A 17,432-nucleotide genomic window follows, 5' to 3' on the forward strand; every position below is an offset into this window, starting at 1 on the left:
AGCAGGTACTCCAGAGAATCCATTTTTAGACCAGGATAAGTGAAGAGGGCAGCAGTTATGGAGGTCTGGGTGTCCATGTCACAGCAGCCAGTGAGCTTCGGTGACTATACCAGAGGGGGGTGGGGTGGGCAGTGGTGTCTTTGGTGAAAGTCCTGTGGGGAGGTTTGGGCATTGTTTTTGGTCCTGTGGCCTCCCAGCGCCATTCTATGACCCTCGTAGAGAGGTGAACTACCTAATATTCTTTTCAACATTTGTTTTCTGCTTAAATAAGCTTGAGTAGATTCTGTCATCTACAGCTAAGAACTCCCACCAACCTCCCTCTCTAGCCTCATTTCTAGCTGCTCCTTATATGCAACGCTCCAGCTATCCTACACTCCTTTCAGTTTCCCAAATATACCTTACTGGCTTCATATACTTTCCCGTTTACGGCGCGTCTCATGTTGTATTAACGTTGTTTACTTCTCTGGCCATTCTCAGAACTGTGAATGCATCCCCAGCCTCCGTCACACTTCTACTGCCCTTAGGATACGATCAACCAATATTCAAATGATTGCTTATCTTTATCTTTGATGACATAAGAACAATGCCTGTGACCAGGGTCCCTTCGCCACTCCAAACTGAAGTTTCATAATCTATAAAATGGAGTAACATTGCTAAGAGAAGGACAGTATAAACAACAACAAATAATTAAGGAGATGCAAATCAAGACCACACTCAGTAGGATGGCTGCTACCAAAAAAACCCAGAAAACCAAGTGTTGGCGAAGATGTGGAGAAATTGGAATCCTCCTGCGCTGTTGGTGGGAATGTGAAGTGGTGCAGCCACCATGGAAAACAGTATGATGGTTCCTCAGAAAGTTTAAAATGAAACTAATTGAAAGCAGGGTCTCCGAAGAGATGTTTGTACACCCATGTTATATCAGCAATATTCACTATAACTAAAAGGTGGCAGGAAGCAACCTAAGTGTCCATGGAGGATGAATGGATAAGCACAATGTGGTTTACACACACGATGGAATATTATTCAGCCTTAAAAAGGAAGGAAATTCTAACACATGCTACATGGATGAAACCTCAGGACACTATGCTAAGTGAAATAAGCCAGTCAGAAAAAGACAAATACTATATGATTTCACTTATATGAGGTAGTTAGAGTAGTCAGATTCATAGAGATGGAAAAGTAGAATCGTGGTTGCCAGAGAATGGGAGTTATTGTTGAATGGATACAGAGTTTCAGTTTTGCAAGATGAAAAGTGTTCTGAGGATGGACGGTGGTGACGGTTGCACAACAATGTGAGTGTACTGAATGTGCCACTGAACTTTACACTTAAAAATGATTAAGGGGCGCCTGGGTGGCTCAGTTGTTAAGTGTCTGCTTTGGCTCAGGTCCTGATCCCAGGGTCCTGGGATTGAGCCCCGCGTCAGGCTCCCTGCTCAGTGGGAAGCCTGCTTCTCCCTCTCCCACTCCCCCTGCTTGTGTTCCCTCTCTCACCGTCTCTCTCTCTCTCTCTCTGTGTCAAATAAATAAATAAAATCTTAAAAAAAATAGATTCTTTAAAAAAATGGTTAAGATGTAAATTTTATGTTATGTGTATTTTTTTATGAAGATTTTATTTATTTATTTAGAGGGAAAGTGTGTGTGTGAGTGGGGAGAGGGAGAGAGAATTTTTTTTTTTTAAGATTTTATTTATTTAAGATAGAAAGCAAGAGAGAGAGCACGAGCAGGGGAAGGAGGAAGGGCAGCAAAAGAGGGAGAAGCAGGTTCCCCAGGGAGCCTGGAGCCTGAAGCAGGGCTCGATCCCAGGACCCTGGTGCCCAGGAGAGAGAGAATCTTAAGCAGACTCCATGGTGAGTGAGGAGCCAGACATGGGGCTCGATCTCACATCCCTGAGACCAAGAGCTGAGCTGAAATCAAGAATCGGATGCTTAATGGACTGAGCCACCCAGCGCCCCTGTTATGTGTATTTTAACACAGTTTTTGTTTTGTTTTGTTTTGTTTTTGAGTTAGTAACAAATCACAATGAGTCACCATTTCATATCTGCTAGAATGGCTAAAACAGTATCAGGTGCCAGGAAAGATGTAAAGCGATTAGAGTTCTCATGTGCTGTTTGACCCTCTCTATAAACATTTAAAAATTTAAATATACACTTATCATGTGACCCTGCAGTTCTCAAGCCAGATATATACCCAACAGAAATGAAATGTTACAAAAAGACTGGCACACAATGTCAGAGCAGCTTTGCTTATAATAGTCAAAGACCACAAACAAGCTAAATGTCCATCAACACGTAAATAGGGGCGACCGGGTGGCTCAGTAGGTTAAGCGTCTGCCTTAGGCTCGGCTCATGGTTCCCAGGTCCTGGGTTCGAGTCCCGCATTGGGCTCCCCACTCCGTGGGAAGCCTGCTTCTCCCTCTGCCTCTGCCTGCTGCCCCCCCTCCCCACCGCTTGTGCTCGTGTGCTCTTGCTCGCTCTCTCTGTCAAATAAATAAAATCTTTTAAAAAACACAGGTAAATAGATAAAAAAACAAATTGTGATCCATCCATACAATGGAATACTCCTCAACGATAAAAGGAATGAACCACTAATACATGTAACAACACGGAAGGATCTCAAAACATTATGCTGAGGAAAAAACCCCGAGGTATAAAAGACTACATACTATATGATTTCATCTACATGAAATTCCAGAAAAGACAAATCTAATATGTGGTGATAGAAATGAGTTCAGTGGTTACCAGGGATAAGGCTGAAGGGAATGACTGTAAAGAGGCATGAAGGAACTTTCTGGAATGGTGGAAATAGTTTTATCTTGATTGGTGGTTTCATAGATGTATGCATTTGTCAAAAGTCCTTAAGCCATACACTTGAAATAGATCTAGATTATACTTCAATAAAGTTGGAAAAACATTAGTGGGACACAGTATTTACATATCAAACACTAGAATCCCACTCTTCAGCCTCAATGTCTCATATTAATGTTAATGTGTTTTGTACTCTTACATGCAGTAGTAAAATGATGAAGAAAAGAAAGAGAAATTGACATTTTTTTTGAGAGTTCTCTTCAGTGGGAGTTACCAGAGGAGTCATCTGGATGGTACAAGGGAAAGCATGAGATTTGAACCCACGGCAATTATTTTGTTACCAAAATGAGAGCTTAGAGGGGGTTCTGCTTGGCACTTACACCTATGTGCTATCATTTGACCCTCAACACCCTAGGAAGCAAATTTCATTGTACTCATGCTTAGGTTTGAGCAAAGAGTCTCAGATTTGCTAAATAACCGACTTGTCACACAGCCAGAAAGTGGTTGAACTAGGGTTTGAACCTCATACTCTTTTGACTACATACCTGGAAACTGGAACCCTGTATTCATATGCCTTGGGTCCTGGCCACCAAAACCTGTTTCCTTTGCTTTACAATGATTAGGGTCCCCCAGAGGGCCCCTGAGTTCTCTGCAACTCCAACCTATATAGTTAAGGCACAGGGACAATGGACTGGCTAGTCCATTGGTTACTACAGAGGGTCAGGATCTGTTGGCAGATTTTTTTTCTCTTCCAGCCATTTCTTTCTTTCTTTCTTTCTTCTTTCCTTCCTTCCTTTTCATTCTTTTTCTTTCTTTCTTTTTTTATCTCTCTCTCTTTCTTTCCTTCCTTCTTTTCTTTCTCTCTCTCTTTCTTTCCTTCCTTTTCTTTTTCTTCCTTTTTTAAGATTTTATTTCTTTATTTGAGAGAAAGAGTGAGAGAGAGCATGAGCGGAGGAGAGGGGCAGAGGGAGAGGGAGAAGTAGACTCTCCACTGAGCAGGGAGCCCTACGTGGGGCTCGATCCCAGGACGCCAGGATCAGGACCTGAGTCTAAGGCAGATGCTTAACTGACTGAGCCACCCTGGCACCCCAGCCATTTATTTCTTTTTATTTACAGTTGTGTTCAACACAAACCAATTCCATAACATGAGAAATGCTGTGAATCAAAGCATAAACACATAAACACAATGTACAATCCAAAACAGATGTATAGCATTCAGATATGAAGCAAGAGGGGGTATTCATTCACACCCAAAGTAGCCTGAGATCTGCTGGATCTGTCTGTTTCATGTTGGTTTCTGAGGATGGCAAGAATTGACTTTGGCTTTTAAGACTGCTGTGGCCATATTCGATATTGGAACATCTTGGCATCAGTTTTGTGCCCACGTGAGCAAAAGACTTCAGGGGATGTCTATTTCTAAAAAGCTTTCTCTCTATTGAGGCAGATATAAAAGATCCTCTTTCCAGAATCAAGCCCACAATAGGCTCCAACCCTTTTAGACCTATGTCTAAAATATTTACTAGTTGTTCTGGTTGCTCACATCATTCTGGTAACTAAAGACTTGTGGCTTGGCCTGACATCCTCCTTCAGTAAAAGCGACTGATGGGTCTGAGCATCAGCAAGCTAAAGCCCTGCTCCCTCTCACCTGGCCAGATGTACAGGCTGACATAATAGTTGTATTGGTCAGGACTCTTTTTCACCCGTAAGAATTTGTTTACTCTTGCAACTGAAACGTTCAGAGGGAACTAGCTCCAGACAGGGCTTGTTTCCAAGGATCTCACCCGTCACCAAGGCCCCAGTTACTGCCTTCTTCAGCTCTCTCTCCCGTGGACCTGGTTTATCTGCAGGCTCCACGTTCTGTTTTGTGGTGGCAAAACGGCTACCAGAGGTCCAAGTTGCTCTCATACCACGACATCCAGAGGAACAGAAAGAGTCTTTTCTAGGAGTTTCCAGAAGAGACTTTTACTCAGAAGCCTGAGCAAGCAGCTTCTTGGCTGTGATCTGCTCATCGGTCGAGCCCCGAGCCAAATGCTGTGGGAGGCAAGCACATTACTGTGACCAGTAAGCACTTGCTCTGCTAGGGTCAGACCCACCAAACCACATGGTCGAGAACAGGGGAGAATGAATCCCCCAAAGGACAGTCAGGGCAGCATTGGTAGGTAGAACCTGAAAGGCAGTCAGCACATTTCCTCCTGAGCAGCTTCCTCTACACTTTGAACTGACTGGCTCAACCCTAAAGAACATCAAGTCTGGACCTTGTTCAGTCCTTAGCTCACTGAAACTCCCTATAGCCTTTGCCACTGTTGATCCTTCTTGAAATTCCTCACTCTAAGGGTTCTCAACCCTGGCTGTCATCTGAGGACATCAAAGTGGAGAATTTTACACTTATCAATGCTCACGGGTTCAGATTCTGTGGGTATGAGGTTAGCGCAAGGGACAGGCATCTATACGTTTACAAGGCTTCGTGGGTGACTTTGATGCAAGCAGTCCCGATTGAGAACCACTGTCCTAGGCTGCTGTGACATCACCCTCTTCTGGCCCATTCATTCATTTTGCAGATATTTACTGAGTGTGTACTACACGTGCCAGACACTCAGGTGGGTCCTGAGCACACACAGGTGAACAAGGCAGACAAGCTAGCTGTCCTTATGAAGCTTAATTTTAGTGGGGAACATGGAGAGAGGCAAATGAACAAGGAAATGTTCCAAAGATTTTAGATAGTCCTATGAGCTATAAAGGAAGTAAATCAAGAGGAAGTGACAGGATGGTAAAAAATGGCTGCCCGGCATTATTCACAGTAGCCCAGATATGGAAACAACCGAAATGTCTATCGATGGATGAATGGATAAAGAAAATATGATATATATAAACAATGGACTATTTTACACTCTTAAAAAAGAAGGAGGGGCGCCTGGGTGGCTTAGTCGGTTAAGCATCTGACTCTTGGTTTCAACTCAGGCCATGATCTCGGGGTCGTGAGATCAAGCCCCATGTCGGGTCCACATTCAGTGTGGAGTCTGCTTGAGATTCTCTCTCTCCCTCTCCTTCTGCCCCTCCCCCTGCTTGTGTGCGCACTCTCTCTCTCAAATAGATAAATCTTAAAAAAAAAAGGAAGGAAATCTTGCCATTTGCACCAACATGGATGGACTTAGAGGACATTATAATAAGTGAAATAAGCCAGACCTAAGAAGACAAATGCTGCATGATTCCACTGATGTGGGGAATCTAAAATAGTAAAACTCATAGAAGGAGGTAATAGAATGGTGGTTGCCAGGGGCTGGGAGAGGGAGAAATGGCAGAAGTGATAGTCAAAGAGTACAAAGTTTCAGTTATACAAGATCAATAATTTCCGGAGATCGTAGTTAACAATACCATATTGTATACTTAAATTTTGCTAAAAGGATAGATCTTATGTTATTTATTCTTACCACAAACGAACAAACAAAAATAATAATAATAAAGGGAGGCAGAGGAAGCTTTGGGAGGTGATGAATCCATTTATGGCTTCCATGGTGGTGATAGTCACAGGTATACACTTATCCCCAAACTCACTGAATTGTATACATTAAATCTGCACAGCTTTTTACATGTCAGTCACACCTTAATAAAATGTTTTTTGTTTTTCAAAAAAAAGACCCTGGAAAGTGATGAATGTCAGAAGGAGCAGACCTAAAACAGGATTGCACTTAGTGCACCCAAGAACAGAGGAAAGTCCTGTGTCTGATCTGAGTAAGGAAGAGCAAAAGACAAGGAGGTACGTGGGCAGGGCAGGATCTTGCTGGGCTCTGTGGGCAGCAGTAAGGAGTTCAGATTTATTCTCTACGCACTGGGAAGCCCCAAGTCTCCTCATATGTCTCTTGTATGTCTTTGTGGGTTTTTGTGAGCTGCTTTTTCTCTACCTGAGCCTTAAGTGTTACTGTTCTCTCAGCTTCTTTCCTTGGCCCCTTGCTCTTCTCATTCTACCTGGGTGGGTGGGGGAGTGGTGGGTCTTCCTTGCTCTTAGTTGGCAGTTGAGACCTTTCTCTGGGGCTTTGGACTCATGTATCAAACACAGGCTGGACCCTCCGTGTCCCACGGGCTCCTCAGACTTGTGCAAAGCCCTCCTGCAGCCTCCCCTCCCATCCGCTCCATGTGCTATCTCTCCAGCTCAGGTAAAAACACTACCTGCTACCCAGACATCCAACCTAGAAACCTGAGTGTCACTGTGAGTCCCTCCCTCTCCCTCACCTCGTACAGTCAATCAATTACCAATTTTTTTTAAACCTCCGAAATATTTTTCAAATCTCTTTTCCTCACTCTCCTGCCTGAACCAGATGACAGTGCTAAGCCAGATGACCACAGCTCTTCCATGGATGGCTGCCACAGCCCCCTACTGAGTCCTGTTCCCGTCAAATGTGCTCTTCACACTGACTGCCCAGGTGAACCTGCTAACACGTGACTCTGCCCAGGATGCAACTGGGGAAGTCTGACCCCTCGTGGGGTGGCGGGATCCACTTTCTCTCCCTCCCTGGGGGAGCACACTGTTCTTCCAGGCCTTGGCAGATGCCTTGGCTGGGATAACAAAAGCAAGTCTTGGGAACTGGATTGAAGGCAGAGAAAGAGATGAGAGGAAGCATAACAATGCATGGAAGTAGAAGATAGGCAGAGAGGGTCACTCTCTCAGTTTTGTGGAAAGTCTGGAACTTATAGACGCCTCCTTGACACAACTTACAGCTCCCAGGCCACTCACAGCCCTGCCCCGAGGATCCAGGCTGAAACCAGAAGAGCGGGATCCTGGGGAGGGAATGGGAAAGGGCTAAGGGACTGCAAGACCGTGAGGAGATGGCGTGGGCGTCCAAGCACCCATGGCAGAGGACACATTCCTGTGCAGGAGCTGAGAAAAGGAACTGAGATGAGGAGAACCAGCTGTGAGCACTCTGAGCACTCTGCAAGTGGTCAGGTAGGAATGTTCAGCTTGAACTTGAAGACCAGGACCAATGTATACTCAATGGCCAATGGTAAGGCTGCTTGATGATGAACCTCTCCTGTCACTGTGAAGGGGTCCCAGGCCTGCAAAAGACCCTCACCACCTGCTGTCCTCTCTTACACCTCTCCTGCCTCAACTCTCACCTTCCCCAGATGGACTTCTCCAGTCCTGTAGAGCATCTGCTTGCTCATGCTTCTATAATACACCACATTGGTCTCATTACCTGCAATGATTTCACCCCAACACACTCCCCTGCCCAGCTCCTCACTACTGTCTATTTGTCCTTACAACAGACATCAGCTGTTTGAGTATTTTATAATGGGGAGAAAAGCGGTGTTTGGGCATCACACAGTCCTGGCTTAGAACTCCAGCTTTACTGTTTACTCACTGAGAACTTAGCAATCATTGTATCTATCTTATTATCAGTAAAATAGAGTGATAAACCCTTCCTTGCACATCTTTAGGGGCTCAAATGGACTTATATAAAGTGCCTGGCAATAGTAGGTACTCAATAGATGTTAGCTCTCTTTCTTGCCCTTGAGATACTCAGTAAACAGTTCTAATTCCGGAGTCATTTGCAGGATGCTACCAACAGTGTCTGAGAGCATTATCTTTCCCTTCTTCCTTGACTTCTCTTTACTGGTTAGCTTGAATGCAGTTCTCATTCATTATGTATTGGAAGTGATGCATTTTCTATGCGGAGTAATAAGCAGGAGCTATCCTTTACTGGGTGTCCTCCCCATGCCTGGCCTTCACTAGATGTTTTCCAGATAGTCCTTTGGTTAATATTCACAATGGTTCTTAGGGGGCTGGTAGTATTAACCACTATCCTATAAATGACCAATTTGAGGCTCCCTGAAGTCACACAGCTTGATAGATCCAAGATGATCCAAGATAGAAACCCAGTCTTCCGATTTCAGAGCCCCTGTTCTTTCAAATAGACCACATTTCCTCTCCTGAAATATAATAATAATAGTAATAGAAACAGCTAAATATTTACTGATTACCAATGTGCCAGGAACTAGGATAGCTCTGTACATGTATTAGCTTAATTAACCTTGGCAAACCTCCTACCAAGTAGTTACTATTACTATTCTACTCCACAGAGAAGTGAAGCATCAAGAGGTTAAAATACTTGCCCAGTTCACCAAGCTGAGTCTGTGTATATATAACATGTCATAAAACACTGCAATTTCAATCTATCTTCTTTCCTCAATGAGCATAAGATCCATGATCAAGGGCGCCTGGGTGGTTCAGTTGTTAAGTGTCTGCCTTCAGCTCAGGTCATGATCTCAGGGTCCTGGGATCAAGTCCCACATCCAGGACTCCCTGCTCTGTGGGAAGCCTGCTTCTCCCTCTCCCACTCCCCCTGCTAGTGTTCCCTCTCTCACTGTGTCTCTCTCTGTCCAATAAATAAATAAAATCTTAAAAAAAAAAAGATCCATGATCAAACGACAGAGAGAAAGTGGGAGAGTTTTACAAACACTGAAGGTTTGTTAGAAGGATGTGAGTGGTTACACCGCAGTGCAGGTGAGGGGACATTCTGAGTGTACACAGCATTCGGAAACCAGTAAGCAGAGGCACTGGTCTCCTGGAGCTCTGCGTGTGCAGCGGAGGGCACCACCCCAGAGAGCCAGGCTAGATCCTGAGAGTCACATGGAGGGGGAAGGAGCTGGAAGACTGAAGTTTGTCACCCATCTCTGGAGACCTTCAGAATCATAAGCCTTACAAAGATCATTAGCAGCCCAAGACAGCAAAGACAGCCTTTTCCAACCAGCAAACAGAGCTGACAACTTGCACGATCCCTTGGGAATGTGTCACCATGATGTCACCTTGTTTATTCCCCGCCTGGGAATCGGGCCCCACTGGGGTTTGATTAACTGCCTGCTCCAGGCAGCAAAATGACAATGCTTTTTAACTTATTCTTCAGAACATAAGGAGCTCTCCATCTAAAAGTCACTCCGAAGTAAATCACAGGGTTGTTTAATCTTTGCTCTGATTCTGCGATTTAGAAGCAATTCTGTGTCACTTCCCTTCAATCACTGGGCATGTCAGCACTTAAGTATAGTGTGAAAATCATTCATGCAGAGAACATGTACTCACTGAGAGTGTCTTATATGTCTGTTCCCTGAGTAGGTGCTCAGGATATGTTAGTGGACAAGAATGGTACAGTCCCAGTCGGTGAGGGACTGAGTGTAGTTGGGAAGGGGGATATTTAAGAAGCAACTAGAGTTTTACTAGAGTTTATTAAGGGCGGTGTACAGAGAGCCATGGGAGCATACAACAAAGGTCTCAACTCAGTCTTAGGAGGACGGAGGATGCTTCTCTGTAGAGTTGATATCTAACTGAGGCCTGGGGGTTGAGTAGGAGTGAGGCCTGTACAAGAAGGAAAGAAAAGCATTATGAAGGCAGGAGACAGCAAAGTCCAAGTTGCCAGCAGGACAGAGAGCAAGAGGGAGAGCAATATACAGAGGCAGGACAGCTCGGTGGGGCCAGATCATGCAGGACTCTGTCAGTCAAGTTAAATGTGAAGGGTTCCAGGGGCTCCTGGGTGGCTCAGTTGGTTAAGCGTTGAACTCTTGATTTTGGCTCAGGTCATGATCTCAGGGTGGTGAGATGGAGCCTCGTGTGCACTGGGACAGGAAGACATGGCTTCAGATCCGCCCCCCCCAACTACCTCCCGGAAAATTTGATTGACGTACATTAAACTTTTGGAGTCTCCGTTTCCTCATTGCAACATGGGGATAAAAAGAGCTGACTTCCAGAGTTGGTGTGTGGATCAATGAGAACATGTGTGGAAAACAAGTACAGTGTGTGGCTCAATAAAAACTCCTTCCTTCACCCCACCCCAGCTCCTCCACCTTCCAGGTTGAAGCATCTAGGCAAAAACCAAATTCTATAAATCAGAAAGAAAGAAAACATTCCTCAGCAGAAAACCTACACAAAGATGATGGACCCAATGATAATATTTCCAGAACTTGCTATTATAGTATTTCTGGGTGGGCAAGTTGCTGTCCTCTCAGGAAGCTTTTCAATTTAAGGCAGTAACTTCATTGTCAAACAAAGCTTGTTTTCTTCTCTATAATGTAAGCAATTGCCTACTTTTCTCCCCAAAGCTAGGAGGCCAGCCTACTGCCTTTTCTGACAACCCAACAGTAAGTATTAACATTCCAAAACACACTAAGGAGTTCCCTCTCTGGTGGCACCTGTAAGCCTTAAAGCAACTCAACTTTTCCTCCTGAGCTCTACTACCCACTGAATTAGGAGCTTCCTTTTCTATTCTTTATTAATACTTCATTGTAAATAGTTTTATTTTTCATTTTCAGCATTTTCTTCTCTTTCATATCCACTTTTTCATTTCTTCCCATTTTTATTTTTTAATATTTTGTCCTTTTACAAAAAAATAGATACTGTTTCTCCTTCTATCCCTTAGAGGACTGTAAACATAATCATCTTAAAGTCATCTTCAGGTTGCTTATTTTCATTTTACCTGGAATGAATTCGTCTCTTGATTGTTGATTTTGTTTGGCTCTGTGTTTTAGCGTTTTTTTTTTCTTAATATATTTTTTTAAGTAATCTCTACACCCAACGTGGGGCTTGAACTTACAACCCTGAGATCAAGAGTTGCATGCTCTACTGACTGAGTCAGCCAGGCACCCCCACATTGATTTTCTTTATAGACTTTGGGAATTCTGGTTTGCACATTCATTTTAAGAGTGTGTTTTCCCTCTTGACCACCCCAGGCTCCCTGTTGAACTCCTTTCCTGTCCAGCAGTTTCCAGTTGCTGGAGTCTGGCCTTTCACCTTGCTTGGTGCCCTTGTCATTTCTGTTGCTACACAAAAGCCTGATCCCTGGTCACCTCTTCCTGCTTCCCCATCCAGAGCCCCCTGAAGGCCCATTTATTACACTAGATTTCTTCCATTTTTGCTCCACAGAGATATTTATTGTATTTTTTATTTTATTTGTTTTTAAAAGATTTTATTTATTTATTTGACAGAGAGAGACACAGCGAGAGAGGGAACACAAGCAGGGGGAGTGGGAGAGGGAGAAGCAGGCTTCCCGCTGAGCAGGGAGGCCGATGCGGGGCTCAATCCCAGGACCCTGGGATCATGACCTAAGCCGAAGGCAGACGCTTAACGACTGAGCCACCCAGGCACCCCTTATTGTATTTTTTAGTGTGGCCATTTTTTCCTTTCTCTTTTATACTTTATCTATCATTTCATATATTTGAAGCAGAGGAAAGCCTCAAAGTATGACCTTACGACATCATCTTGACTAGAAGCCTCCCAGATCTTCTGTACGTACCTCTCTTAGCCCACCTGTTATGTGATATTGTGTTTCCATGGCTGACTCCACCACTTACCCAAAGTTATAGGTCAAGTGGCACATCCAGGATTTGAACCTCAGTCTACACACTCCAAGGCCTCTTGTCTAGAATACTGAGGAATACAGACCCATTCATCCCTCCATCCCCAGTGCCTTGTACAAAGTCTGGCACAAAACAGGTGCTTAGTTAATGTTTGTCAAATGATTTCATCTCAGACTCCCATTGCTGTCTTCTAGATATATCATAATCTTCCTTTGCTTCCCCCCCCTCCCCCGTGCTAATGCAGTATCCCTCTTTTTGGAAATGTAAGGCCAATGAACACCTAATTCTTATCTATCCTACCCTTCCTGTTCCCATGCTGAACATCACAATCAGAGAACTCTCTCTTATAGCCCAGGCCTTGCTGCATGACCCCTCCTTACCTAGCACTTCAGGCACTCACTATTATTTGATGAACATTTGCCTCCCGATGTGGACACAAATTTCTCTTTTATGAATCGAAGATCTTAAAGCTCTTGAAAGACAAAACATGGAAAAATTGGTAAATTAGTTTCATCTAGTGGTGTCCTTCTATTGTTCTGGAATTTTTACTCCCTGTTCTAATTTTGGCCTAAAATGTGAAACAATATAATACAAAATAATAATAATTCAATTCTGTGATCCTGGGTTATCTGTAAACAGCCCACAACTGCGGATATTCTCTATAATTTCCTATAATGTTACCTTATATTTGAATAAAATTCCATTTATCTTAGTTAATTTCATACCAAACCCATGAGGTACATATTAGTATTCATTTCTTACAGATGAGGAAAGTGAAGCACAGAGAGTTCAAGTGACTTGGCTGCAGTTACACAATAGGTAAGTATCAGAACCCTAGGTCTTTTCATTTCTAATCTTTGTATTGCCTAGTACATTAGTGATATTTCTACTGTTATACTGTTTTTCTAAAAATATCTTTTACAAGTGCCAGAAACATGAAGATGACCTTCATTATCATTTTTGTGTTAATATTATCTCTGAATGATAAGATAAAACATTCATAGAATCACTGATTTTTATTTATTACAGATCTCTCTCATTGTTTTTTATCCCCCCTGTGGGTTTTGTTGTTGTTGTTTGTCACATTTTATAGGTACATCAGTGCCAGGCCCTGATGCATGTTTGCAGAGATGTCCCAAACAGTTATCCCAAAGGTTACATGATCGTACACAATCTTAAAGCTCAGGTTTGCCAGGCAGGTGCCGATGTCTCTTTTCAATAAAGAGTAAATGTATAACTAATGTAATTTAAGTCATATACAAACATTTTCATATATAAGACACCACAAATCACACACATTCCTTAAAAAAAAAAAAAGGCTTTTTTAGAATAGGTATCCTGAGTTTTTGCAGGGAAAAGACAGATTGTCAGATCATGATTTGTATGAAATGCTTCATGACTCAGTCAACCACTAACTGACCTCAGGATGCAAACCTTAGCTGGCCTCACCCCTCCTGTATTTTTTCCCACACTGTTTTTGTAGCTTTCATTTAAAATAATATTAGCTTGAGCCTCCAATGTAACCAGGCCTTTGTTCTCCTCTTTCTATTGATCCTGTAGCAGAGTGACAATAGAAGCCTTTTCTCTGGCTCTGGTGAAGTACAAGCCCATTATCAAGTGGGCCCAAGACCTACTGGGCTTAGGGCTCTTAACACCAGCTCCAGTCACCTACAAATACACATCAGAAATAACAGTGCATAAATTGCCACACCTGGTATTATTGTCATCATAATAATTACCATTTTTTGAGTCCTTATAATGGGGCAGATACTCTACTGAGCCTTTTACATGCATTAGTTATCCCTGTAATTTTAACCTTCACAACAAGTCTATGAAGTAGATACAATAATTTTCTTTTTATGGAAAATGAAATTGAGATTCAAAGAAGTTAAAAACTTATCTTATTTATAAGAGGTAAAAGACAAGATTCAAAACCAAGTCACCTCTGGTTTGAATCCTCCTAAGATCCCACATTAAATATTATGCATATAATACACACACACACACACACACACACAGAAATAAATGAGCTGAGTTGCAGCTCACTATTTGATATAAGATCATATTGGGTAGCCATTTAAACATTCATTAATGGGGGCACCTGGGTGGCTCAGTTGGTTAAGCCTCTGCCTTCGGCTCAGGTCATGACCCTGGAGTCTGCTTATCCCTCTGTCTCTCCCCATCACCCCCAGCCCCCTGCTCGTGTTCTCTCACTTGCTTGCTCACTTTCTCTCTCAAATATATAAATAAATAAAAATCTTTAAACATTCATTAATGATTTTAGGTTTTTTCACTTTTTGGAGACGATAAATATATTTTTGTTACATCCAACACTTTGGTCAGCTTTTGAAAAATTCATCTGTCTATGAGCTAGGTGTGTGGTTTCTAACAAGTAAAAGATGCCATCAAATAGCAATATCATTTAAGGAACATTGACATGATGCTCTGGGAAATTCTTATTTGGGGAGGAGAGAAATAGGAAAGAGGTAGAGTACGTTTTTAAATTAAAATTTTTTTATTTTTAGATCATTGTAGATTCACATGCAATTGTAATAAAGAATAGAGAGAGATCCCATGCACCTTTTACTCAGTTTCTCTCAGTGGTAACATCTTGCACAACTGTAGTACAATTTCCCAACCAGGAAGTTAAATTGATAGAATTCACCAATTTTAGCTCTACTTGTTACAGAGTACTTCAACAATAACAACAACATATAATCCACTACCATAAAATTAACCCACTTAAAGTGTACTGTTCAATGATTTAGTACATTCACAGAGTTATACAACCATCACCAATGTCTAATTCCATAAGATTTTCATCAGCCCAAAGAGAAACTCCCTACCTTTTAGCAGTTCCTGCTCATCTCCTCCCCCACCCTCATCCCCACTAAACCCAGGCTACCACTAATCTATTTTCTGTCTCTATGGATTTGTCTATTCTGAACGTTCTATATATACATGATTTTATAGTACATGGCATTTTGTGACTGGCTTCTCTCTCACTGAGCATGTCTTCAAGGTTCATACATCTTGTAGCATGTGTCAGAATTTCATTCCTTCTTAAGGTTGAATAATATTTCATTGTATACAATATACCACATTTTATTTATCCATTTATCAGTCAATGGACATTTTCATTGTACATTTTTGCTATTATTTTTTAAAAGATTTTATTTATTTCTTTGAGAGAGAGAGAGCAGAGTGAGAGAGAGAGAGAGCATGAGCAGAGGTGAGGGGCAGAGGGAGAAGGACAAGCAGACTCCCCGCTTAGCAGGGAGCCCAATGCGGGGCTCAATCCCAGGACCCTGGGATCATGACCTGAACTGAATTCAGATGCCTAACTGACTGAGCCACCCAGGTGCCCCACACTTTTGCTATTAATAATAATGCTGCTATGAATATTACTGTACATGTTTTTGTGTGGTTGCATGATTTCATTCCTCTTGAGGATATACTTGAGAATGGAATTACTGGGTCACTTGGTAACTATGGACCTGTCAAATTGTTTTCTACAGCATCTGCACTGTGTCATAGTCTCATCAGCAACATAGGAGGTTCCAATTACTACCCATCCTCACGGACACTTGTTACTGTCTGTCTTTTTGATTACAGCCATTCTGGTGGGTGTGAAGTGGGATCTCATTGTAGTTTTGATTTGTATTGCCCTAATGGCTAATGATGTTGACCATCTTTTCATGTGCTTATTGGTCATTTGCATATCTTTAGATGAAGTAGACTTTTTTTTTTAAGATTTTATTTATTTATTTGACAGAGAGAGACACAAGAGAGAGGGAACACAAGCAGGGGGAGTGGGAGAGGGAGAAGCAGGCTCCCCGCTGAGCAGAGAGCCCGATGTGGGGCTCGATCCCAGGATCCTGGGATCATGACCTGAGCCAAAGGCAGACGCATAACGACTGAACCACCCAGGCGCCCCAACTTCTTCTTTTTTTAAGATTTTATTTATTCATTTGAGAGAGAGAGAGCATGAGCAGGGGGAGGAGCAGAGGGAGAGGGAGAAGCAGGCTCCCCGCTGAGCAGAGAGCCCAAAGTGGGGCTCGATCCCAGGACCCTGGGATCATGACCTGAGCCAAAGGCAGCTGCTTAACCAACTGAGCCACCCAGGTGCCCCGAAGGTAGACTTCTTTTAAAAGTCCTGAATGTACTTGACGATAAAGTAAATGTGACAATATGTTTACTGCATTTTGATGTTAGAATAGAAAGAAAAACACATGTTATTTTATACCATTTACATACTCACTCAGGGAGACATTTTCTGAGCACCTATGATATTTCAGTTACCAGGAAGTATGGAGATGAGAAGAAACGAGATAGTCAATCAGAAGAGGTGGCACAGATAAGACATTACAGTCAGGTTCCTGGGACTTTTATAAAGGTCTGTTTCTGACTTACTTGTAACATCCAGATGATTCATCTTCGTTCCGGTCAGAGGCAGAAAGGCAATGAGACAAGGTCCTTGATCTCTAGTAGTTCTCTGTCTAGTGGTACAGACAAACACATAAACACATCACGCAACCCCATTTGGTCAATACAATGGCATACATCTGTCCAAAGAGCTACGGGAGCATAGAGGAAGGAGCAATTAATTCTGCTGGGCACGTAAGAAGGTGCAGAGGGGAGGTGATATTTGAATGTGGTGTTAAAGGTTGTTAAGGGGTTTGGCAGATAGAGAAAGTGGGAGGGCATTCCAGGCATCAGGCACACCATGGACAAAGGCGTAACTGGTGATGTCAGAGCTGAGCAAGGGCAGAGGCGAAGGGTGCACAGGAGGGAAGGAAGGGGGTGTGGGCAGGTTATGGAGAGCACACCAAGGAGCTCTGTTTACAGACTGCTGATTTTGAGTTTTCTTGTTTTTGTTTTGAAGCAGAAGAATGGCATGATTGCATTTGAGGCTTGAGAGATCACTCTGGGGGCAGCCAGGTAGATGAATTAAGAGGTTTGCAAACTCTGTGAAGGACCAAATAGCAAATATTTTGGTCTTGCCAAAACCTGATCTTTGTCACAATGTCTCAACTCTACTCCTGTAGCATGAAAGCAGCCATAGACAATACTCAAATGTGTAAGCCTAGCTATGTCCTAATAAAACTTTATTTATAAAACCAGGTGGAGGGGCGCCTGGGTGGCTCAGTTGGTTATGTGTCTGTTTTCGGCTCAGGTCATGATCGCAGGGTCCTGGATCAAGTCCCACATCAGGCTATCTGCTCCTTGGAGAGTCTGCTCCTCCTTCTGCCCCGCCCTCCCCGGCTCGTGCTCTCTTTCTCTCATGCTCCC

The 17,432-nt window shown here is 43.0% G+C and overlaps 1 protein-coding gene across 1 annotated transcript in view; it reads right to left on the minus strand.

The window, feature by feature from the left end:
- LOC145721925 (uncharacterized) overlaps window positions 1–17,432 on the minus strand; it is a 61,740-nt gene that overhangs the window by 31,935 nt on the left and 12,373 nt on the right. The window contains exon 2 of the mRNA XM_081822602.1: window positions 16,554–16,639. Within this exon, the coding sequence (XP_081678728.1) occupies window positions 16,554–16,639 (86 nt within the window). The remainder of the gene's footprint in view (window positions 1–16,553; window positions 16,640–17,432) is intronic.

This window comes from Leptonychotes weddellii, chromosome 1 (genome assembly GCF_054177405.1).
Source record: "Leptonychotes weddellii isolate Sample4059 chromosome 1, ASM5417740v2, whole genome shotgun sequence".
Taxonomy (NCBI): domain Eukaryota; kingdom Metazoa; phylum Chordata; class Mammalia; order Carnivora; family Phocidae; genus Leptonychotes; species Leptonychotes weddellii.